This window comes from Marmota monax, unplaced genomic scaffold (assembly GCF_021218885.2).
Source record: "Marmota monax isolate L192 unplaced genomic scaffold, Marmota_monax_Labrador192_F-V1.1 WCK01_AAM20220418_F8-fsc00080, whole genome shotgun sequence".
Lineage (NCBI taxonomy): Eukaryota > Metazoa > Chordata > Mammalia > Rodentia > Sciuridae > Marmota > Marmota monax.
The window spans coordinates 1,291,356-1,315,000 of record NW_026694750.1 but is presented as its reverse complement, the minus strand read 5'-3'; the positions used below and the strand labels follow the sequence as shown (position 1 = coordinate 1,315,000).

Below are 23,645 nucleotides of genomic sequence, written 5' to 3'. Positions count from 1 at the left end.
ATTTAGTGAGACCCTGCCTCACATTAAGAAAAAAGGCTGGGGATGTAGCTAAGTAATAGAGCACTCCTGGGCCCAGTCCCCAGTACCCCTCCCACTGCCAAAAAAGAAAGGAGCTAGAAGGGTACAGTAGTCCGACTCTCAGATGGCCTCTGGTGACTCGTGCTTTGGGGTGTCACACCCTCTTGTGGTCTTACACATACAACTAGGCCTTCTGGGCAGAGTACTGCTGAAGGGTTGGTGTGGCCTGGCCACACACGACATGGCAGCGTCCACTCAGCTCTTGGAGCACTTGTTGTGGGGAAAGCTAGCCACCAGGTCACGAGGCCACTTCAATATCCTCTGGAGAGCTTCCCTGAGAGGGGCTGAGGCCTCTAAGTGGGGTGGAATGTCTGGCTACCCACCTGTGAGTTCAGAGTCCTCCACCCAAGGCTTCACCTATCAGTCAAGCACGCCTGAGGGTGGAACAAAACATTTTCATAAATGTCAAAACTTAAAAGCTTGCTTTCCACGTTCCTTTCCTCAGAAAGCTACCGTGGGATATGCTCCACTAAAACAAGGGGGGAACCAACAATGGGAAGACTCGGGGCCCGAGAGGGGCTTCCACTGGGGTAGTGAGGAGGCTGCGGACAGATCGTCTAGGAAAATGAAAATGATGGGCTGGGGAGGTGGCTCAAGCGGTAGCGCGCTCGCCTGGCATGCGTGCGGCCTGGGTTCGATCCTCAGCACCACATACAAACAGAGATGTTGTGTCTGCCGCAAACTTAAAAAAGTAAATATTAAAAAAATTCGCTCTCACTCTCTCTCTCTTTCTTTAAAAAAAAATGAAAATGATAAGCCACCTGTTGAGCCTAAAGACCATAAAAAGAGCTTTAGACAATTGTGAAAGTTTAAGGCTGATCAGTGATGAATTCATTAAGAACAAAGGAAATGAAAACCATGACCAAGCTCCTGGGAGCTGTGTAGGCGGTCAGAGCCACAGAATCCCCTGGTCATCCGGGCCAGCGTGAGCCAGGCTCATGTTGATGTCTCAGTGTCAGTGCAAACACTGAAGACCCAGCTAATCCAGACTGCGTTTCAGCTGTGGAGAGTGGGGCAGGGGCAGGGAAGGAGTCCTCATTTTCCCGAGCTGGAAATCAAGGGATTATGGCTTGAGCTGTGTGCGGTAGTGCGCACCTGTAATCCCAGCTCCGGAGGCTGAGGCAGGAGGATTGCAAATTCAAAGCCAGCCTCAGCAACTTAGTGAGGCTCTAAGCAACTCAACGACATCCCGTCTCTAAATAAAATACAAAATAGGGCTGGGGATGTGGCTCAGTAGTTAAGCATCCCTGGGTTCAAGCTCTGGTACAAAAGAGAGAGAGAGAGAGAGAGAGAGAGAGAGATATTATGGCTAATATAAGTCCAGAAGTAGTAATATGAGCATGTTATCTAGAGACACAAAGAGAAGAAACACACAAACCAACAATTCTCTTCCACTGCAGACATACAACCACCACGAGTTGTTTCCTGTGCACCGAGTTGTTCTGCCCAGACACCAGCTGACGCTACCAGGAGATGGCGTCGTATCCCACAGGGTGAGGGCTCAGTCCCACAAGACTGGCCCCACTTGGATGCCAACCTCACTTCTGGCCAACCTACTATAAATCAGAGGTCCCTCTGGGGACCCTTGGGTTCCATGAATTTGCTAAGACAAATCACAGAAGGCGGGTCAGCGCCTGCACTGGGTTACTCTAAAGGGTGTTGCCAAGGCTCTGCTGACACCTGCGAGCCGAGAACCTGCAAGCCACCAGATCTCTTTGCCCAGAGTGCTTACAAACCAGGCGTGGTGGCGGCCGCCTGTAATCCCAGGGACTGCAGAGGCCGAGGACAGTTTGAGGCCAGTCTTAGCCAAACTCTGCCTCAAAAATCAAATAGCTGGGGGCTGCGGCACACAGCTGTAATCCCTGCGACTCAGGAGACTGAGATAAGAGGATCACAAGTTTGAAACCAGCCTTGGCAACTTAGTGAGGTTCTAAGCAGTGGTGGAGGGCCCTGGGATCAATCTCTGGTGCCCAAATAAAAAGGTCTAGGGATGTAGCTCTGGGTTTAAGCCTTGGTACAGGAGGGAGGGGGAATGAAACAAGAAACAATAAAACAAACAAACAAAACCTTCAAAAGTGTTTACAAAGCCTAAACTCCACTCCCTTCCTGAGTCCTCTGGCAGGTGGGGCTGTAAATCCTGTCCCTCTGATCACTCCATCTTCCCCGTGGCCCTACCCTAACTCACCTCATTAGCATACACTCAGGTGCCATTAAAAGGAGCGGATTTAGAATGTCTGAAGATACTAGTTATCAGGAAACGCCAGAGTTTTATGACTGTGTGTCAGAAATTGGGGAGAAAGACCAAATATATTTCATTTTATATCACAGAAGATAAATTCCAAAATAATCAGCTCAAAGAGAATAAGGGACTGCTCCCAGCAAGGACGGAGTGCCTGGTGCGGACAGCCAGAGAATGATCTGAACCCTTCAACCAGGGATGGAGCTAACTGAAGAAATTTTGCTGGGCGCAGTGGCGCGCACACCTGTGATCCCAGCGGTTCAGGAGGCTGAGGCAAGGAGGGCCATGAGTTCAAAGCCAGCCTCAGCAAAAGCAAGACCCTAAGCAACTCAGCCAGACCCTGTCTCAAAATAAAATATTAAAAAGGGCTGGGGATGTGGCTCCGTGGTTAAGCTCCTGGGCTCAATCCCTGGTACCAAAAATAAAAATCAGGTAGGATTGAGTTTATTTCCCTTGTCACAAACTGGGCTGTTTTGCAGCCCTCAAAACTGCTGGGACCTTGGGGGGACTCGGGTCCCATCCTCACCAAGGCTGCTGCTGCTCCAGCATATCAGTCCCCTGCCCATCCCAGGGCGGGACCTTGAAGATGCCCCTTTGTGGTGGGTGGGAGAGTTCGGGTCCCTCCACCCTGCAGGGGAGGCTGTGCCCTGGCCATCCACACCAGGCAGGGCCGTTTCTGCCCTGGGCTCCTCTCCCCTGCCGACAGGTGTCCTGACACAGGGATTGAGGATGAGCCCAGGGGGCGCTCTACACCGAGTTGCAACCCCCTGGTCCTTTTTATTGAGACCCCCAGAACTTCAGGGCCTAAGGTTGCCCCCACCTTTTCCCCAGCAGTGACCCCTGCCCGGGCCACCCTCGAGATGGGGCTGCTGGGAAGTGGGGAGTGGAGAGGGGTCTGAGCAGGCCCCCCTGCCAGGAGCCCTGGCCCGCAGGGGTGGGATGGTTCTTAAAAGGGTGGCTGCCTGCTTGGGACCCCTGTCACCTTGGGCACATCACCTGCCTCACCTTCAGGGTGGGGAGGGGATAGCTCCATCCTCAGAGAACTGTGATCAGTAAGATGCCTGGTCCCCAGGCTGGAGCCTGGCCCTGCTGGACCCTACAGGACCCTACAGGAAGCAAGTGACAGCCTCCCTGACCACCAGTGGCTGCGCCCTGTGGCCACGGCTGCTTCCTGGCCTCACTGGGGCCTCCGTGCGAGTTGGGAGACACCAGGGAAGACCCCAGTCCCCTAGCCTGGCTTCTAGGACTGCCTGGGACTAAGGGGGTAAAGGGGAAAGGTTAGACTGAGGTCAGACCTGCTGTGGGGGCAAAGGTCAGAACATGCTCAGAGACCAGTGGGCCTATGGGGGTGAGAGGAAAGCAGGGTGGACGGAGCCGAGAGACCGGCAGTAGCTGGCCTGAGGCCAGAGTCCTGGTGAAGCTGGGCCCTGGCTCCCCACCCCCCATCATTCCAGATGTCCCCGAATCCCTCTTGTCAACTCAGGGCCCTAAGGTGGAGGCCCAGGAAGAAGAGGAATTCCAGTGCCACCCACCAGCCAGGGCTACTCCCTAGTCCCAGGGTCCTTGTCAGCCCCTCCTCCGGACCCATCCCTGACCAGGCTTTTTCAGGCTGGTCTTCAGAGGCGGGTGGGGCCGGGCCCTCCGTTCCCAAATCTAAACCTGGACCCAAGTCCCTCCTGGTGGCTCTTGTATCCAGTAAGCCCCTGTCCTGGACAGCAGGAGGACGAGGCTCCCGGGACACTGAGGGCCACAGGTTCAGCACCTTGGAGAGGTAACAGCCCTGTGCACTACCACCCCTGCATTCAGCCTGAACCCCTGGGGGTAGCTGAAAGGAATATTCCAGAAGGAACTGAAGGTTGGGGGTGGGGAGGCAGTGTTTGACTCAGGCTTGAGCCAGAACCTGGCCAAGTTCCCAATGTGCTTAACAGGCCCCACATAACTGAGCCCTTACCCTGTTCCAACCAGCCCCCTCTGGGTCACACCCAGTGCCCACCTGGTGCAGGGGTGGCACTTTTCATCCTGTGAGGTGGAAATCCTGGGATACTCGGGGCAGCCCCAGGAGAGACTGAAGCCCTTTTAGCAGCACCTCCCACCCTGTCAGTCCCAAGGCCCTGGCCCAGGGGTATGAGCCTGGGACCTTGCTAATAAGGGTTCAATGGCTCATCAGCTTCCTGGGACACATTTGGGGCTGGTTTGGTGACTGTCGTGTCACTGGCCGGAGGTCAAGGGGCAGGCCAATGTCACAGTGGGGACGGGGCATGCAGACCCTCACTCACAGGAGCACCCACAACCACAGATGGGGCTCCTGCTGGGGCTGGCGGCGGTTGGGGACACAATGGCAAACTTTGTTATAAATACACGTGTTTGCTGAGGGGCGAGAGGGCAGAGAGGCGTCTGTACAGAGCTGGTCTAGGCTTGGGCGGAACGCCAGAGAGACAGACAGACAGAGTGCCCAGCAGGGCAGGCCGGGCAGCATTCGGGGCCTGTAACACTTGGTCGGTGGGCGAGAGCTGGCGGGGGTCTGGTCTGGGCCACGGCCTGGGCACGCTGGGGACGCCCCGTCCAGTCTGCGGTCCTGGGCGGCACTGCAGCGGCTCCGGTCAGCGCACGTCGTTCAGGGCCTGGTAGGACAGGGGGCCGTCAGGGGACGCTCCGGGCTGCGTGGCACCAGGCGGCTCCGGAGCCCGGCGGCGGCGCTCACCTTGCGGGCGAACTCGGGCAGCACGAAGGCGGCGCGGTGCACGTCCGCGTTGTAGTAGCGCAGCGCCATGTGCTCCACTTGTGCCGGCGACAGTGGCCGCGCCGGCTCCCGGAAGTTGGTGCTCTGGGGACCCAGGACACAGGGCATCAAGGCAGGGCTCTGCCCACCGGCGCCCGCCCTGGGGGCAGCCGCCAGCTCACCGGGTTTTTGCTGCAGAGCATGAATCCGATTTGGCCGCTGGGGTAGGTGGGGATGGAGCAGTAGGCGTAGGCCACCACCGGGAAGAGGGACTTGCAGAACTGGCGCATCTCCTTGATGAGGTCCAGGTGCAGCCACTGGCACTCGCCTGGGGGAGGCCCACAGCGTCAGCCCGCAGGGCCACCCGCCCCTGCCCCCTCAGCTCCCGGCAGCCTCACCCTGGCAGCAGAGGATGCCGTCCTCCTTGAGCGCCGTCTTCATGAGCTGGTAATAGGATTCCTTGAAGAGGCTCTCCGCGGGGCCTTCAGGGAGGGGATGGACACACCGTGGCTGAGACACACCTCGGGGCCACCCACTGCCAACTCACCACAGGCCCTCACAGCTGCCCAGAGGTGGAGCTCACATGGGAACCCAGGTCCGTGGGATTCAGGACCTGGCAGGCAAGGTGAGGCTCACCCCCTCAGTATGTGAAGGGCCCTCTACTTAATTAATCCCATTCTAGGGGGATTCTTGTGGTCAGAAAGACACTCTAGCCTTGATTTTAGACTAGAGCCTGTGGGGCGTGGTGGTGCACGCCTGTAATCCCAGCTGCTCAGGAGGCTGAGGCAGGAGGATGGGAGTTCAAAGCCAGCCTCAGCAAAAGTGAGGCGCTAGGTAACTCAGTGAGACTCTGTATCTAAATAAAATACAAAATAGGGCTGGGGATGTGGGTCAGTGGCCAAGTGTCCCCAGGTTCAATTTATGGTAGCCCCCCCCCAAAAAAAAAGGACTAGAACTCATTCTCCACCCCAATGTAGGCCAGTCAAGGGCAGAGGGGAGGCCAAAGAAGAAACTGGACCCTCAGTGGGCCAATGTCTGATCCCCACTCTCAGGTCCCCAGACTTGTGAACTTGGGGCAGTGGCCTGGTCTCTTCCCTCCTGTCCTGAGTCCTGTTTGAGGAGGGTAGCAACTGACGAGGGAAAGTATAGCTGTAGTCTCAGGGACCCTCCTGTCCTCTCCTCTGAGAGGCTGACTTTAGAGCAACAGCTGCTGGAGGGTGTGGAGGCCTCAGCCCTTGCTCACCCATGGGGTCCGAGGAGTCAGTGATGATCACATCGAAGGCATCTTGGTTCTGTTTCATGAACTCAAAACCGTCGCCCACATGCAGGGTCAGCTTTGAGCTGGAGTAGCCAACAGCCATGCTGGGCAGGAACTTCTTGGAGACCTGGATGACATCCTGAGGAGGGAACAGGAAGGAGCAGGAAGGAAGTTGGGCTCTGGAGCTAGTCAAGTGGGACTCCCAGGAGTACTTCTGGGAGCCTGGTCACCTTGGACAAGCCCTTCCTTTTTGGAACCTCAGTGTCCACACCTTTAAAATGGGGAGAACTCTGGCACACAGCTCCTCATGGGAACGGGGTGCTGGCTCTTGCCTGCAGCTCAGACCTCATCTCCCACTATCCCTGTCCCCTCCCCACAGGCCAACTACCCCAGCTGCACAGCTTGCTTTCCATTTCCTACGTCAGAGGTTGCAGCGCCAGACCCCGGCAGCAAGAATCCTGTTTGGTCTCCGCCCCACCATCGGCTTCTGCTCAGGCTCCAGCTTAAATGCTGCACCTGGAGGCCTGTCCTGATTACCCTGCACTCTTGGGCCTGTGCCTTCCCGCCTCCGCCACACTCCCCGGCCCTGTCAAGCCTTACCACATCCCCCTCTGAGGTCTTCTCCAACTTGTAACTTCATCGCCAAGGGTAAAGGACACCCCTGTCTACTACTGGAGCCCAGCACCTCCAGAAATTCCCAGCAGAGCCAATGAGCACTAAAAACAGGCCCAGTATAAAGAGTCCTACTAATTGGAAGTGTCCCGAGCCTATTAAGAACTAGCGCCGTGGAGCTCTGCGTGCCATTTTCCCACGGAATCCTCCCAGCAAGGTGCAGCACCGTGCCCAGGGAGCGTGGCCAGGTCTGGGCGAAGCGGGACAAGCAGGCATGCACTCACCTCGTCGATCTCGCACTGGACCACAGACTCTACGGAGGGGTGCTTCACCACCTCCCGCAGGACGCCACCATCTCCGCCTCCGATGATCAGCACCTGGGGTGGGGGACAGTCAGAGGCAGGGGCCCTGAAGGTCTGAGTGGCAAGGAGCAGGCCACCCTACAGAACCATCTGGAGCAGGGGGTTCTGGGCTCTGCTGAGCCACGAGCCGCCTGACTTCATTCGCTACTCTCAGAAATGCCTTCCAGCCTCAGCAACCTGGCCAGGGCTGTCCCCTTTTCCTGGGAGCCCCTCCCAGGGTTGCTCTAAGGTTCAGGGCTCGGGGGGACTGCTCCCTAGAGGCAACGTCAGCCTCCATCCACCCAGGGACTCCCCTCAGCCTTGCCAGCGCTTTCTCTGACAGGCCTCTAGGCAGCATGGGCCAGGCATGGGCATGTCCGGGGCCTCTTGTAGCCCAGCCCTGCTCCTCAGAACTCACGGCTAACTCCGGGCTGGAGCAGGGTACCTTTCGGGGGTTGGGATGGCTGCAGAGAGGCAGGTTGGCTATCATCTCTTGGTAGGAGAACTCGTCCCTCTCCGTGCACTGGATGACGCCATCCAGCACCAGCACGTTACCGTAGGTCTTACTGCGGGTGGAGTGACAGTCGGGGGCCTGAGTCTTCTGGGGTGAGGGAATGTGCCCCAACCCCGCCACAGGGTCTCAGGGGTAAGTAGAGAGGGTGACGCGTGGCGGGGATGGCAGGCCAGCCCACGGGGTGGGGTCTGGGGTGGGACTCGGGGTCTCCTCGGCTGACGTGTCCTGGGACTGACACGTGGAGCGTGGCGCACACTGGCTGCCTCCTGCCCGAGGCCTGCATGGAACGCCTCCCCCAGCTCCTGGGCACGGGTGCACGGCGGGGAGGGGACCAGGCAGGAGCAGGGCCTAGTTCCTACGAACTTCTGACAGTTCTGCAGGGGGCGGGCGGCAGGCAGGGCGCTCGGGGGCGTCGGGAGGAGGAAGGCAGGACAGCGGCTCAGCCAGAAGGGGTGGCTGGGCCGGAATTAGGGCAGGACGAGGGCCGGCGGGGGTCAGAGCTTGCAAGGGTCCCGGAGCCGGGCAGCTGCGGTCTGGCTGGGAGCCGGTGGCGGTACCTTCGGAAGACAAGGATATCCTGGTACCGCGAGCGCCGGTGGTGGAGCAGCTGCTCCACCTGGAGCGACAGGGCCTGGCCAGGCCACAGGCTGCACGTCTCGCGGAACCAGCCCTCGCGGATGGCGGCGGGGCCGTCGGGGCCGGGCTCCATTGCGGGCGGCGCGGGGCGCGGGGCGCGGGCCCGGGACTGCAGGCCGCGCGGAGCCGCAGCACAACGGGACCAGCTCCGCCCGCCGCCCGCGCCGCAACCTAACCCGGCCTGAGGGGCGGGGCCTGCCGGTGGGGGGCGGAGCCCTAACTCTCCAATGGCGAAGCGGGAGCAGGCCCGCGGCGAATCGGCGGCGCGACCTCGCCGGTCGCTCATTGGCAGCCAGTCCGCAGCGCGCCGCCAATTGGCTGAGGCGCGCGGTCCGTCGGCGACAGCACGGTAGTGCGGTCTGCTCCGGGGCCACGTGGGGCCAGGCCGGGGCTGCGGCCGGGCGGTCCGGGTCGCGGGCGGGTTCCGGGGCGGGCTGCGCGGGCGGAAGGGGTCCGGGGTCTCTCCTCCGGCTTCGCGCAGGCCAGGCACCGCTCCCTCGCAGGGGTCCGGAGGGGCCGAGGGCCGCCCGTCCAGGCCCGGGCGAGCGGCTGGGGGACTCCGGAGGGAAGGCGCGGAGCGTTGGGGCGCTGGGACCTGCTGGCGGGGGCTCCAGGCTGTGGGCAGCAGGAGCGGGCGCGGGCGGCTACATTGTCAGACCAAGGGTTCCGATGTTGCCGCGGCGGGAGTAGAATGTATCCTACTGCGTCCACAGGTGTGGCTCCGCGGTGGAGCCACGGGTCCCGGGGTTAGTTGGGGCTCACTGAAGATTTTTTTTTTTTTCTTTTAATTTGAAAGGTTCATCACAGCCTGTGACTTGATAAGCTGAATTTAGCCACTTCCCCTAGATTCCCTGCGTCTTGAACGGATGGCTGCCGAATAAGTTTTTTTTTTTTTTTTTTTTCCTCTTCTAAATGAGTTTCTAAATTTACTGGGAGTGTCCAGGAAGAGTCCCAACACATGCATATTCAGCATCAGAAGACTGGCATGCTTTTTTCTTTTTGACACATTGGGTCTTGCCCTTTGAAGGGTGGGCGGGAATGTGCTGTTTTTATAAAAATGTCAAGGAACTCCTCAGAATCACATTAAGCATGCTAATTACCAAATATTAAATGCTAATTGCTCTCTGCGCAGTTCGAATGCCAAGGAAGGAGATGAAGCTGGTAATACAGTCTTAGTGACAGTGTCAGTGATGTTTTTTTGACTGACGTTTTATGGCCTCCACCTGGAGTGGGAGCACCACGGTTCTCTATTAGGCAAGCACTCTCCTACTGAGCTACATCCCTGCCTTTTCCATTTTATTTTAAGAGAGGGTCTTGCTAAATTGCCCAGGCTCACCTGGAACTTATGATCCTCCTGTCTCAGCCTCCCCAGGAGCTGGCATTGCAGGTGTGTTCCATCACAACCGACTTTCCGTTTCTGTAACTAGGATGAAGGGCACAATGTTGTGTATCAGTAGGTGTAACTTCAAGAGCAATATGGGCCTTGGCTGACTGCATGCATGCTTCTAGAGGGATGTAAGCCAAGGCAGTTGAAGAATTGCTAGGAGACTGCCTGGCGCAGTGGCACACATCTGTAATTCCAGCAGCTCAGGAGCCTGAGGCAGGAGGATAGCAAGTTTGAAGTTAGCCTCAGCAACTTAATGAAACCATCTAAAAAAATAAAAAGGAGTGGGGATGTGGCTCAGTAGTAAAGAGCCTCAGGGTTCAATCCCAGTCCTACCCCCCAAACAAACAAAACCCAAAAACTCCTTAGGAGACAATTCGCATGGAGCCCTTTCAGAACCTAAGGATAAGGTGGAGTCACTCTGCCCAGCTAGTAGAGTTGGTCCAGTCTGTACTTGGGTCAAGGTGTTTGCGTAGCCTGTACTTCCATCTAGACAGTCTCGCTTCTGGGCTGTAGAGGTCAGTTTCCTTGTGTGTGTATCCTGAGCTGGACTAAGCTCCAGGAGCCTAGGGATGGTGTGTGTAGATGGGAGGCACCAGATGATGGGCTGAGTGAATGTCTGAGGCCCAGTATCCTGTGGGCCAGTTGACTTGGATTCCTATCTAGATAGTGCATGGCTATGCCCATCCCATCCTAACAAGCTGAACAAAGCTGCCCCGTGTGGATTGTCAAGTGAGACTGTAAGTGACACCCTTTGCCCTCCGTGGAGCCTTGGCCTTCAGGCTAGAGTGTGCAAGAGTTGCACACGCTTTTCAGGTTCAAGAAATAAAGGCCCTAGAAAAGCTATTGACAAAATAGTCCCCAGATGGAGAGCACTAGATGCCACGCCAGATCATGAGGAGGAAAACCTGTGGTTTTTGCCCTAAGTAGCCTCACTCCCATCTGAACCATAGATACTGAAAATCAGGAGAAAACCAGATAACCTATGAGACATTTTCCCCAATTCAGAGAAAGGAGCATGGGAGCTTTAAGTGGTAAAGCATGGCTGGCTGGCTAATGGGGTCACTGTCCCAACCCCTAAGTGGTGGTAACTTTAAAGGGGAAGGAGGAAGGCAAGGAGAGGAGAGCCCATGGCCATTGTCCAAAGTAATGGTTTTGATGGTTTCGGTGGGACTGCCACCAGGTGTCTCTGTCGTGGAGAGATTTATTAGGCAGTTGGCACTCAAGAGAGTCATTTTAAAATTGTGTGTTCATCCAGGCAAACAGCTGTGGCTGAGTGGGAACAAATTTGGCCATTACATGGTCTGGCTTGGTGGAAGATGCATCTGGCAAGTTATCTGAGCACGGGGAGCCACAGCAGAGCCTCCCTGAGCCGGAGCCCTTCTGAGTGCTCCTTACCTCCGGCTGGGGGCCTCCAGATCCCTTCCCAGAGCATAGCCTGGGCCTCTGTGGTTGTCACCGAGCAGCTCCTGACTGGAGCACAAGGCTCCAGCAGGCCGAGCCACAGCTGTTCTCCAGCCCCTCCAAGGCTCTCATCTCCACCCCAGGCCTTCCATGGGCCAGTAGTGCTTTGGAGACTCCGATCTGATTGCTTTTTTTTTTTTTTTAATTTCTTTTTAGATGTTGATGGAACTTTGTTTATTTATATGTGGTGCTGAGAATCAAATACAGTGCCTCACACATGCTAGGCAAGCACTCTACCACTGAGCCACAACCCCAGCCCTGATTGCTGACTTTATTCTGCAAAAAGGGACTTTTTTTTTTTTTGTATTTGCTTTTTTATTACTGAGGATTGAACTCAGGGGCACTCAACCACTGAGCCACATCCCCAGCCCTTTTTTATATTTTATTGAGAGACTTGAGTTGCTTAGCACCTCGCTTTTGCTGAGGCTGGCTTTGAACTTGTAATCCTCCTGCCTCAGCCTCTCAAGCAGCTGGGATTACAGGCATGTGCCATTGTGCCCAGAAAAAAAGGGACATTTAAAAAAGACCTAGTTGGCTGCGGTGGCACACGCCTGTAATCTTAGCAACTTGGGACGATCCCAAATTCGAGGCCAGTCTGGGCAACTTAGGCCCTGTTTTAAAAACAATAAAATCCTCCTCCTGTCTCTGGCCCCATCTTAAAATGATAACACTGTCACAAAAACAAAACCAGTAAGGAGACCTTTCAAATAAAGGACCAGGAGTCATTTCAACAGACTTTTCATTCCTGTCTGCCCAGTGGGAGCCTGGTAACCACATGGCCAGGTCTGGGCCACTTACCTCCTGTTGGCCTGGGTGGTGCCAGACTGGCCTCCCTCAGGCTCCACAGGCCGGTGGCGCTGGCTCCCCAAGTTCCCCAGGCTCCTTTCTTTACCCCTCACTGTCCAGATGCCTCCTTTAGGAAGCCCACCTCTCAGGCTGTCCTCAGTGGAAACCGTTTCTCACCTTTAAAAATTTCCATCCGTCCATTTTATTTAGTAGAGTCTGCCATTTTTTGGCAGAGGCTGTGCTTGTCCTTCAGTGTCTATTTTATTTTTTCCAAATTTTGTACTCAGAATTCTGCGTCTTTTGGTGGGCAAATGGATGACTGAAATACTAACATTTCTCAGGACCTCTTGCTGTGGCCATGTGACTAGGTTCTGGTCACTGGGAAGTGGAAAGAGGCTGGGTGCTCTTGGCTCCCTTCGAGCTGATTGGAATGATGATGTGATGGCTGGAGCCACTGGGTGGGGAGGAGGAAGTCCTATGTTCAAACTGAGGCTGGCTTTCGTGAGCCACCATGCTGCCTCTGGACAAACCTTATTTACAAAGGGAAGAGAACATTTGTCTTGTTCTCAAGAGTTTGACTTTCTTGTTACTTTCAACCAGCCTGGTCCTAGCTGGCCCATCTGCAGACAGAGCTGCTTTTTACTGTCCTCCTGACAAGGAAGTACTACTCTGAAGGGCCATAGCAGCATGAGGCTTAATTTGGCCCAGAGCCTGTCATCCAGAGGCTGTCATGCATAGTTGGCCATCAATAATTTGTGAGAGAAATTTCAAAGAAAACGGTTCCTAATTTAAGTATTTGTGGTAACAAAAATAATGGTATTCTGCACTTTGTTGATTTCATTGTTTCAGTAAAATAAAATGGAATTCTTAAGAAATCATCAGTTTTGGTCACAATTATGAAGTTCAATGTTGCATTCAGAATAGAATAAAATAGAGCTGGTGCAGCAGCTTGTGAAGCTGAGGCAGGAGGATCACGAGTTCAAAGCCAGTCTCAGCAACTTAGCAAGGCCCTAAGCAACTCATTGAGACCTTGTTTCTAAATAAAGGGCTGGGATGTGGCTTAGTGGTTAAGTACCCCCTTCCCACACACAAAATACAAAGCAAATTAATGGTAACCTACATGTTTGATTATGAGGGTTGGCTTTAGAATGAGGAAAATCTTATAAACTTTAAAGGTGAAAAATAGGAACTTAAACCCAAGGCTGTAAATTTAAAAATATGGGAGACTGGCTCAGGACCCACTGAAGATGACCCAAATATGCATATGAAATGATGTGTATCCACTTAGAACCCACAAATCCTGCTGTGTACGTTTCTGGAGGGCTGGGTCAGGGCCTCCTGTATGCTGGGCACGTGCTCTACCATTGAGCTACATCCCAGCCCATCTTGTATACCCAAATCATCTCCAGGTTACAGATAATACCTAATTTATGTACATAAAAGCCCACTGCTCAGTATGGGTATATTTAAAAAAATATTTTCCCTTCCAGGCCGGCTGAGCTCATGGACATGGAAAGCATGGCTATGGAAGACGCCCCTACAACTGTGCATCTGCACAGTAAAAAAAGCCCACAGGAAATACACAACACCCGGTGATTAAATTTCTTGTTTGCATTTTTCTGTGCCATCCACATTTGCTACAGTAAACTTGCTTTCCTCTTGTTTTTGCAGTGCTGGGGATTGAATCCAGAGCCCTGCACATACGAGGCGAGTGCTCTATCACTGAGCTACTCCCCCCCAGCCCAATGTAATTTCTTTTATAATCAGGAAAAGACAAAAAGGTTTTTTTGTTGTTGTTGTTTATTTATTTTTTCTTTCTTAAAGGAAGAGAAAGGAACAGAGATCAAGTTCTCCAGAAGCCACACTGGCTCCAGAGCACTCCAGCCCTCTTTGCAACGGCGTACCACAGCTTCACCCACATTATCCCAAAGCCCAGACAGGGGTCAGAGGCCCACAGAACCCTCCTAAGGCGAGCAACACCTCACTCTTTTGAGTCACAGGCTGTTCTCCTGTGTTACTCCCTTGGGGGTTCTGGCTTTCTCTAGAAATCACAGTGACCTTTCAGGGCACTCTCCTCTCTCATGGACAGCTGAGGGTGGTGGTGTGAACGGGACGGGGCCTGTCCTTCCTGCCAGGGCTACGATGGCAGCAAAAGAAGAGTCAGGAACCAGCTTTCTTCCAGAAGGAATTAGTTTTAATGGTTTAAAAATGCGTTTATATAAAAGCAGCACCACCATTTGGTGCTTCCAGTCCCTGGGGTCCCAAGGGTCTCTTCCAGCACTATCTCTTTGGCCAGTTGTACCTAAAGCCTCTGCAGAGACAGTAGGAAAACAGAGTTACTTCTTCCAGAGCGGCTGACAGTTGGGTCTCAGTTGCTTTATACAACACACAACCCTCTAGAAGGCAGAACTGAAGAATGGCTTGCTTGGGCCCTGGGGACTGAGCTGGATGGCAGTGGGGTGGCGGGGGCAGAATGCGGGGCCCACAGCAATGGCCAAGGCCCTGAGCAGAATTTTTCCTGTGCCAGGGCCCAACCTCAGGTACTGCTCTAGCATGATCTGGATTTCACGCTCTTAACTACAACATTCTTCAGCAATGACAACCCACATTTGCCGATTTTTTCTTTCTTTCCTAAGAAACAGGCTGACCTAAGAAAATTTCATACATATTTGCTCTGAGGTGACCTCAGGAAACTAAACAGGAAAGAGCAAAGAATAAGGGGTCTGAATGCTGGGATGCAGTAAGTGGCCATATGACATGTGGCACACAGCAAATCACGTCCCCTCCTGTTTTTCAAGTGACAAAGAGAGGCCTGGCTGTGGAGAAAGCCTCTGCTCTTCTAGACAAAGCCCTCTGAGCTGTGCTCTGCTGCAGGTACCCAAGTGCAACAGGGAGGGTGCTTTCCTGCTGGGCTCCAGGGCCTGCGCCTGGCTACTTCCACATACCTGTCTGATTTTCCAGTTGGAAAGGACATGCTTTTGTTTCCCACTGACTGTTTCAGTTTTTTGGCTGCAAAGCACTTCTGAAAAGATAAGAGATGTTGAAGGTGGGGGACAACCTTGACCAGCAGAGGAGAACACCCAACTCAGATGGCTAGGGAGAGGGGGTACCCAGCACACGGGTGAGCCCTGGTTTCCAGCAGTGGGCACCCCTGTGCACTTCAGAAGACAGAGCTAGGGCAGGAACAGGAGGCTCTGCACAGCCCTGCTCCCACATGCCAGCCCCGCTGGGCCTGGACCCCACAGGGGGTACACATTGGCCATACTGGCACCCGAAGGGGTGCTTCTGACCTGAAGCTAGAGTTCCCATGGCTACCTGGCGCGGTGGTGCATGCCTGTAATCCCAGTGGCTTGGAATGCTGAGGCTAGAGGATCTTCAGTTCAAAGCCAACCTTAGCCACTTAACGAAGTCCTAAGCAACTTAGCAAGACTGTCTCAAAATAAAATATAACAAGGGCTGGTGCCCCTGGGTTAAAAAAAAAAAAATTCCCATGGCTGCAAAGAAAAACTGCATGCCAGGCTGGGTGGGGGCCATGCCTGTAACCCCAGCGGAATGGGAGTCTGAAGTAGGGAGGAGGAGGATCACAAATTCAAAATCAGTCTCAGCAAGAAACACTAAGCAACTCAGTGAGACTTGTTTCTAAATAAAATACAAAATAGGGTTGGGAGGTGGCTCAGTGGCTGAGTGCCCTCATTCAATCCCCGGTAAACCCCCACCCCACAAAAAAAAAAAAAAAAAAAAGACAACAAACAACTGCGCGCCATCTTTTATAGCCACTTTTAAAAAATGGCGGAAGCAGCTGCTAGGTGCCGTCTCCCCTCAGAAGGAAGGAGCAGGAGAAGCCACAGAGGAAGAGGACTGCTGGATGGAGCACCCTCCCAGCAGAGGGGCTGAACCAAGACTGCGGGGAGCGCAGCGCTCCTGGTGCGGCCTTACCTTGCCAGACACGGCTTGCTTACTGGGGTCAAACTGGGAGGAAGGTTTGGGTTTGCTGTCTCCTGCAAGGTAAGAGATGAGGCCAGCGCTGAGGCAAGGAGCTTAAGACAGGGCCCGCCCGGGGTTCAGACTGCTGGCGGCCAGCCTGCCACCTGCTTTGCAATGACATAAGTTAATGTTTCCAATCGCTGCTGCTGAGACCAGGCTTAGTTCTCACAGACCTGTTTCCAGGCTGTTAGGGGCAGGTGGCTCCTCTGACATCAAGATCCAGCGCCATAGGCAGGGACAGGGGCTCCTGATGAAGTCCCCGTGTGGACTGTCCTGCTCTCTTGCTCCTCCAAGGGCTGTGTTGCCCTGGAGGCAGCTAGAGGGAGCCAGGAGTTTGGGCTTCAGGTGCTTTCAATCAACAATACCTGTGAGTGTGTGTATGTGTGTGTGTTCTGGGCACAAGTGACTGTGAGAAAGGACGAAGCCATTAGTCACACGGAGGGCTGAGAGCTAGTTCTGGGGAAGGGGGCTTCTGGCGGTCACTGGCCACGGCCACGTCCTGGGCAGGGCTTGCTGTGCCTAAACTGTGCCTTCTTCACTGGACAGCTTCCTCCCACCTCGAATGGCCAGATGTCCCAGAGTGGGGCCCCAGTCCTGTCCTCACCAGCAAAAGCCTTGAAGTCCGACTGGCTGTAGTCAAAAGGGGTAAAATCTTTTTCTGAGTCCTTTGGCTTCTTGGAAGTCCTGAGTCGTTTCTTCTCCTGTTTCTGCTCCAGGGTCCTCGGGTCGCTTGTTGTTCGCTCTCTCTTCTTAGCAGCATGCTCTAGCTGCAGGGCGAGCACACCCAGGGAGGGAAGCAGGAAGTGCCTGAGAGGGGAAGACCTGCCGCTTCGGTGACAGGTGAGGAGGGCCTAGAAATGCCTGGGCCACAGGTTGTGGAGTTTGGATTTCTGGGGGAACATCTACACATTACATGATGGGGCACCTTAGGATGGGGCCCAAGTCTAAACACCAGAATCATTTGTTTCATTTTCTTTTCTGCAGTAGACGGAGTGAGCCTACTGCAGAGGGCTCCAGGCATGCCCCCCCAGCCCTCTTCTGTGCTTCCTATGCCCCTATGCACACAGCTCAACGGGACTGGACACAGTATGCTAAACGATTTTTGGCACAAGCTAAGGTTCGAAGGTGTGGAATGTTCCCCTGTGGTGGCGTGTGCCTGCTCAGGGAGTTTGGATTTGGGAGCATTTCAGATTTGGATCAGGTTGGGAGGCTCAATCTCTATCAGCTGGGGACTCAGCTGCCTGTATCATATAAACATGGCTTTGGTGGCGGGGAGAGGCCATGGCTGGGTACGAGCAGCCTGGCACTTCAGGACACTCTCACTTGGCTAGTGCCAGCAGGAACAAGTTCCTACCTGGACAGTGATGTCAGTCATTAAGAAAGGCAGGGGTTAGAATTCCAGAGTGCTCTGGGGGTGGTGAGAATGAAGCATTTCCCGGGGCCACACTGCCACCCACAGAAGGGCCTTCTGGCAGATTTGCTATCAGTAGCAGGAGGCGCCATCTAAGGGAAAGGACAGCATCAACCTGCTTGAGGGGAGATGAGGCAGGCACCAGCTGAGGAGCCAAGGTGCCGGGAGTCACCACTTCCTCTGATGCACAGGGGACCCCTCCTCAGATGATCAGGGAGAGCCTGACCGCAACAGGGCGTCCTGTTTCTCACAGGTAAGAGAAGCCAGCACATACCACTGCCTGCTGGCGCACAGAGGTGGCCTGCTCCGCTGCGGCTTTGTACTCTTCCTTTGCCTGTTCCCGGGCGGCTGCAAGAAAGAACAGTCCGTGGAGCTGCCAACCCGGAGCCAGCTCTCCAGCCCTGGCGGTGAGCACAGCTGCCCTCCTGCCCACTGGCCCCTGCAGCGGGCTCAGCTTGGCTGATCTTCTCACCTGCACCTGGGCGCTCAATCCCATGTTCCCACCTGCCTGCTCCTCTCCCATAAACCCAGGCCAAATACCCAGCAGTGTCCCTGACACCTCCCTGAGGATGCCGGGTAGGATCACAGCCCTCTGTCAGGGCCAGAACCAAAACCAAAACCTCCTCTCTTGAACCAACTCCTCTGCTGTCTTCATCTTTCCAATTGCTCAGGACAAAACCCTCTGGCATCTAAGGTTCCTCCTTCCTGTCACCTGCCACATCCAACTCACTGCCAAAGGCTGAGTTTCTGCTATGGGGCATATCGGGGTCCAAACAACCCCTCCCCTCCTGCTCACCTGGTCCCTGGGTGTCTCCCAGCAGGTCCCGCCTTCCCTCTACAACCCACTGCAACATGACAGCCCGAGGGACCTGCGACACAGAAGCCCCTCTGCTGCTTCCCAACCCACTCAGGGTGAAAGCGGGTCTTTCCCATGCCCTGCCTGGGGTCCCGTCTTCCGTCCCTCTTCCCAGCCTCTGTGCTGCTGCTATGGGCAGCCTTGGCACTCCTTGAGAATGCTCAGGAAGCTGCCACCTGGGCCCTGGGACTCGCTGCGAGGTCAAGGTTGGTCCAGACCCTCCTCCCCTAATCGCTCCAGGACTTGGCTCAATGTCACGTTGGTTAGGCTGCCTGCTCCAGCCACGGCCCAGTGGCGACGGCACCACTTTCCTCGCCTCTCCCGCAGGCACCTCCGGGCTTTCCCCAGAACACACATTTGCTGTCTACTGTCCATCCTGCCGAGGCAGGCTGCCTGAGGCGGGGCTGGGCCTGTCGTGGTCACTGTTCTTTCACACTTTGTGAAACGACTGAGTCAAGTGCCTGACGTGCGAGGGCTGTCCTTATCAAACACTGCGTTTACAAGGAAGTGAGGCTACCTGTTTGCTCAGCTGCCTTCTTCTTGGCAGTTTCTTTAGGTTCTTTTTGTACCTGAACCTGGCTGGCCAGCTTCCAACGGTTGCTGATCTATAATGAAAACAGACAAGGCAAAAACACTCCCAGCGCAGCCATCTCAGAGCGCCTCCTCCACGAGGCAGGGGCGGGCACGCTGACCTACCAGCGCCACACGTTCCAAGTCAGAAGTTCCCCATCCAAGGACACAAAAACCAAGTTTCCTTCTGGCCTTTATTTATAAGATCCTTATTGACAAGGACAAAGTGCAACTGCATCCCCGGCGCTAGGCTAGAGGCTGCACACCCAGCAGCTCCTTCAATGCCTTCGTCACACTGGGACAGAGCTACCGTCACCACCATCCCTTCAGAGGCAAGGGAACAGGCCTGGGAGGCTCTGTGCCTTGGGAGGGACATGATCAGGGAGTGGTGGAGCTGGGAGTCAAGGCAAGTCCCGCTGTTCTGTGTGACCTGCTGTCAGCTGTGGTGCTGGAACACATCTGGGTGATGCCACACAAGGGCACCAAGCACAGACAGCTGCTCGTGCCACAATTAGCAGGGAGAAGGGAGAAGGCACAGCTTGACCTGACCCCCAACTCCAACACCAGCAGGTGGACCCTCGGCACCACGGCCAAGACCTGTCAGGGAGTCACCTGCTGACGTCTGTGCTGCCAAGGGGGGCCCTGGGCTTTGCTGTGAGAGTGGAGCTTCCGCAGGGAGAAGGGGCTTTCAGTTAATGTGTCCCTGGCGGGGGCCCAGCACAAGGGCTCGTATTCACAATGCTGCTAAACACACCAAACAGTGGAGGCAGGGGGTCTGAAAGCTTCAGCTGTGCTCTAAGAGCTGAGAGTGACACACAGTGCAAAACTGCATCAAGCTGCACGTTAATGCTGTGCACACTTTTTACATTTTAAATCTCAGTTACGAACACCACAAGACAAAATCTTTTCTTGCAATGCTGGGGATGGAACCTCGGCCTCCCACATGCCAGGAGCCACAGACCAGTCCAAAACCTGTTTCTTAAAAGGTTTCCAAGTGTTTTGGAGAGCCTGAAATTCTGCCTGAAGTCTACCTCTTGAAGCTTCTCTTCCTAGAAGCAATGCTTAGACAGAAAGGGCTTTTGCACCCACAGAAGATCACAAGCCCATCCACATGGAACCTCTCTAAAACAGAAACCTAGTTTAAATAATTAAGAAGTCCCCTTTCTTTGTGAATTGCACTTAGAAAAGGTGCCGAATCCACTTACTTCATAGATCTTCGAGGACGGATCGAGCTTTGCTGCCTGAGAGATGTGGCCCCGGTGCTCTAGCGAAGGCAGGAACTGTGGAAAGGGAGACAGTTGTGGGAACTGCTGGGAGATGGCACGTGGGCCCAGTCAGGGTGCTCACAGGACGGTTGCTGGGGTCACTTAGAAGGCCTTAACTCATAGTCCCAGCCAGGACGCTGAGGACAAGTGACACACTGGACTCACAGGCTTCCCTCCCCAGAGATCCGCTGTTTCTTTTCAGGTAAAAGGCACACCAGCCGGGAGCACACACGGCCAGGACTCACCATCCTAAATGGGTTTTCAAAGGACTCCATTATGTTCTGGGCTTTTTTCTGAGCAACTGTTAATGGACTCTTTCCATTTTCCTCAGCAGTAGGTTCCTACAGGGACAGACAAAACTCCAATCACTTATAACCATGACCATATGTGACATCAGGATGCAAACAAGAGAAAAAGAACAACAGTGACATTAGTAATAGCAGCTAGTCCTTAAGCCTTCCTGTGTACAAGGCCCTGTGCCTGTAACAGCACCTCATAGGGCTGCAAAACTAATCTGTTGACTTGATAAATTCTCCGTGTCCCCACAACCTATGAGGCACAAGGTACTGCTCTCGTCTCGCAGCCTCTCACTGAGGCTTGGAGCAGCTACAGAAGTCTTCCAGAGCCTTGTGGTTAGCAGTGGCAAGACAAAGATTTAACCCGACACCTACCTGCCTGGCCCGAAAGCTTAAAGGCTTTTTTTCTGTGTAGTACTTGGGGATTGGACCCAGGGGTCCTCTACAACTGAGCCAAATCTCTAGTCCTCTGTTTTTTTTTAATCTTTATTTTTATGTGTTGCTGAGGATCGAACCCAAAGCCTCACACATGCAAGGCAAGCGCTCTATTGCTGAGCCCCAGCCCCAGCCCTCTCTAGTCTTCTTTACTTTTTCGAGACAAGGTCTGGCTAAATTGCTGAGGCTGGCCTTTGAACTTGTGATGCTCCTGCCTCAGCCTCCCCAGTTGCAAGGATTACAGGTGTGCATCCGCAGGCCGGGCCGGAGGTATTAACTGACATAGGAAAGGTAATTATGGATCTTTATGGGAAATCAATTAAATTATGCTCCCTGTTCTGCGGAGTCAAGGGAGACCACAGCCCCTTCTGACTAAACAGCACTTCCATGTCAATGCAGCCTAGAATCTGTGCTCATGCTCACTGCTGAGCCTCTGGACGGCTGATGCTACCTTGTGGTCAACTGAAGCTCCTAGGCTTCCCCGCCCTCTTCTGCAGTGCTGGGAACTGAACCCAGGGTTGAGCATGTGCTCTGCAACTGAGCTACATCCCAGCCTGACTCTTTTCCCATGAGCTGCCAAAGCGAGATCCCATCTAAATTCACGTAATTACGTTAAAAAGGAAGTGAAGTTCAAGGTAGTACATTTTACAAGAGACATTTCATCTTGGCTTTGTCCAACATTCTGGCATGAAGGGGTGACTACAAATTTACTCCTGTAACCTCCTATACCACTTAGTTTTTGTCATCTGAACATTTGGCAAGCTTGATGACTGTCTTTCCAACAGGCAAGATTCTTCTCTCAGTTCTTTCTTTCTGAAAAATCTCTTGTTCCCAGTACTCCACCTGCTATGGTGCCCAGAGTTGCCCCTGCATGTTCTGCTCTTATCTCTGGTTTTTTGAACACTCACCCATCCTGACCAGCTCATGTACTCAGCCTTCCTTTTGTGAGGAACCTGGATCTCCAATCACTGGTGGAAACAAGGAGCCCAGGGGTGTGAGCAGGAAGGCTCTGTCACAGCTCAACATGTTCTGGGAACAGGGCCCTCCCCAGGTGAGTGACACGGAGTCTCCAAAACAGTGTCACTAACTGCTATGACCACTCCACAGACCTGCCTTGGCTGCACCTCACTTCTCAGGAACCACAGTGCAAACCATTGGCAAAGTCTGTTCTTCTTGGAGAGTACAGTGCTGGGCACAGGCAGGAAGGTGCACACAGCACAGACTCCATATTTGATTAGACAGACAGTGAGTTGGATGTGGCAGGTGACAGGAAGGAGGAGCCTTGGATGCCAGAGGGTTTTGTCCTGAGCAGTTGGAAAGATGGAGATGGCAGAGAAGCTGGTTCAAGGGAGGAGGTTTTGGCTCTGGCCCTGACAGAGGGCTGTGATCCTACTCGGCATCCTCAGGGAGGTGTTAGGGACACTGCTGGGTATTTGGCCTGGGTTCATGTCAGGTGGGAACATGTGATTGAGCAGATCAATGAAATGCATCTTGATTTTAATCCAGTAGGCTTGAGAGATGCCCCTGCTCAAGACATCGAGATGGACAGTCCCTGTTGGTGGCTGTGTCTGAAAGCTCTGCATCTGTCACCTCAGCCATACCCTCCCCCCTACTGGGCAGCTTTCCCTTGAGGGGAAGCCCGGGCATGTCCTGCAGATGACCTCCCTGGAGCGTTGTCTCCCTGCACCTCTCCTCCCGCTGCAGTTTCACTCTGGTGTTAGTCTCCCGGGTGTGTGAATGCTCCTGGCAGACAGCCTGCTGGACGAACCCCACAATACCCACAAAGCTACCTCACCTCACCGGAGCTTCCTGTTACTCACATTAAACAATGTGATGACGGCTGTGGCGAGAAGGCATTTGGTATCCAGCAAGGTCTCCTCTTTTTGGTTAGTGAAGAGGTCCGACTGTTTCTGAGCTGGCACAGACCCTAGCCGCATGAAGTCAGGAAGGTCAAAGCCCGTGGCCTGAAGCAGAGTGGCTCTGAGCAGTGCCAACCCCACTCTTCCTGAGCCCAGGGGTTTCTACTTACTGGCAGTGGGGGTGACTGGGTAGCCATCTGGAGTGGCATGGGAACAGTCATGAGGGCCAAAGAGAACATTCTCCAACCTCTGCATCAAAACAAAACCAGCAGGCCACACGTAAATCTTGGAAGCAGCAGGAGCTGGCCCGTAAGGTTTGTGTACATGGACTCTGATGGCTGTCCCCTCCACCCACCACGGGGACAGAGGCAATGACACTCCACCTCGACACTGGGCAGCGGCCCGCTCTTCTTCACTCCAGCTGCAGCTTCAGACTAAGGAGGAAAGACAAGGGGCAGTGAGGGAGGCTGCATAAGCTTGAGGACACGTCTCCCTGCAGACTGTGGTTCCCGGGGACGTGTTTTTCTAGAACCCAGAAAGACTGCTGCGTCCTCATCCCTCCCAGTGCCTGGCACTACAGATATCTGGTGCTCAGGAATTGTGCAATCAAAGAACTGAGCTCTTTATCACGATGAGGCACCACAGGAAAGATTCCAAACAGCCTGCAAGAGTGTCTTCTGTAGCGGTCTGGGGCTCCCTCTACTTAGACAAACTGCAGAGCTAAGAAAGACATTTATATTCTTTCTTGAGGTGCTGGGGATGGAACCCAGGGCCTTGTACCTGCTAAGCAACCACTCGACCATGAGCCACAGCCCCTGGCCCCCAGAAAGACATTTTAACATGACAAGTGCCAATGTGTTCATGCTCAGATTCTTCTTTGATTTTCAGTCTTTCTGGGCCAATTATCTTTCAAAAAAAGTACCACATGCTGCTATTAC

The 23,645-nt window shown here is 54.2% G+C and overlaps 2 protein-coding genes and 1 long non-coding RNA gene across 7 annotated transcripts in view; 1 reads left to right on the top strand and 2 right to left on the bottom strand.

Annotated features, from left to right (window-relative positions):
• Positions 1-4,661: 4,661 nt before the first annotated feature.
• Srm (spermidine synthase) lies at positions 4,662-8,529 on the bottom strand. The gene is made up of 8 exons (XM_046424711.2): positions 8,319-8,529; positions 7,693-7,813; positions 7,191-7,283; positions 6,280-6,433; positions 5,435-5,518; positions 5,219-5,364; positions 5,019-5,141; positions 4,662-4,938 (listed from the first exon to the last, which is right to left on the bottom strand). Exons 1-8 carry the CDS (start codon positions 8,468-8,470, stop codon positions 4,918-4,920), a joined length of 894 nt encoding a protein of 297 aa, XP_046280667.1. The 5' UTR covers positions 8,471-8,529; the 3' UTR covers positions 4,662-4,917.
• On the top strand, positions 7,771-17,130 carry LOC124079267 (uncharacterized). 2 transcript variants are annotated; one of them, XR_006847226.2, is made up of 4 exons: positions 7,771-7,893; positions 13,522-13,623; positions 13,703-16,855; positions 17,000-17,130. It is a non-coding gene; the product is annotated as an uncharacterized LOC124079267 (long non-coding RNA). The 2 variants fall into 2 exon arrangements; XR_009224913.1 differs by having other exon boundaries at positions 13,522-16,855.
• The window catches only part of Exosc10 (exosome component 10), a 23,459-nt gene continuing 14,017 nt past the window's right edge, over positions 14,204-23,645 (bottom strand). For 3 of the 4 annotated variants that reach the window (XM_046424707.2, XM_046424709.2, XM_046424710.2), the window contains exons 15-25: positions 23,091-23,141; positions 22,878-22,956; positions 22,669-22,775; positions 20,363-20,458; positions 20,058-20,132; positions 18,800-18,887; positions 17,701-17,774; positions 16,620-16,782; positions 15,968-16,029; positions 14,977-15,053; positions 14,204-14,342 (exon numbers count right to left, since the gene is read on the bottom strand). In XM_046424707.2, coding sequence (XP_046280663.1) covers positions 14,312-14,342; positions 14,977-15,053; positions 15,968-16,029; positions 16,620-16,782; positions 17,701-17,774; positions 18,800-18,887; positions 20,058-20,132; positions 20,363-20,458; positions 22,669-22,775; positions 22,878-22,956; positions 23,091-23,141 — 903 coding nt within the window. In that variant the 3' untranslated portion in view covers positions 14,204-14,311. Of the gene's footprint in view, positions 14,343-14,976; positions 15,054-15,967; positions 16,030-16,619; positions 16,783-17,139; positions 17,519-17,700; positions 17,775-18,799; positions 18,888-20,057; positions 20,133-20,362; positions 20,459-22,668; positions 22,776-22,877; positions 22,957-23,090; positions 23,142-23,645 lie in introns of those variants that run through there. The other variant, XM_046424708.2, reaches the window with a different exon arrangement.

Coding starts and splice junctions, on each gene's coding strand:
- Srm (XM_046424711.2), bottom strand. CDS start 8,470: ATGGAGCCCGGCCCCGACGGCCCCGCCGCCATCCGCGAGGGCTGGTTC. Junction 6,434..7,190: donor TCCAGTGCGAGATCGACGAG/GTGAGTGCATGC, acceptor TTCCCTCCTCAG/GATGTCATCCAGGTCTCCAA. Junction 5,365..5,434: donor CGGCATCCTCTGCTGCCAGG/GTGAGGCTGCCG, acceptor GGCCTCCCCCAG/GCGAGTGCCAGTGGCTGCAC.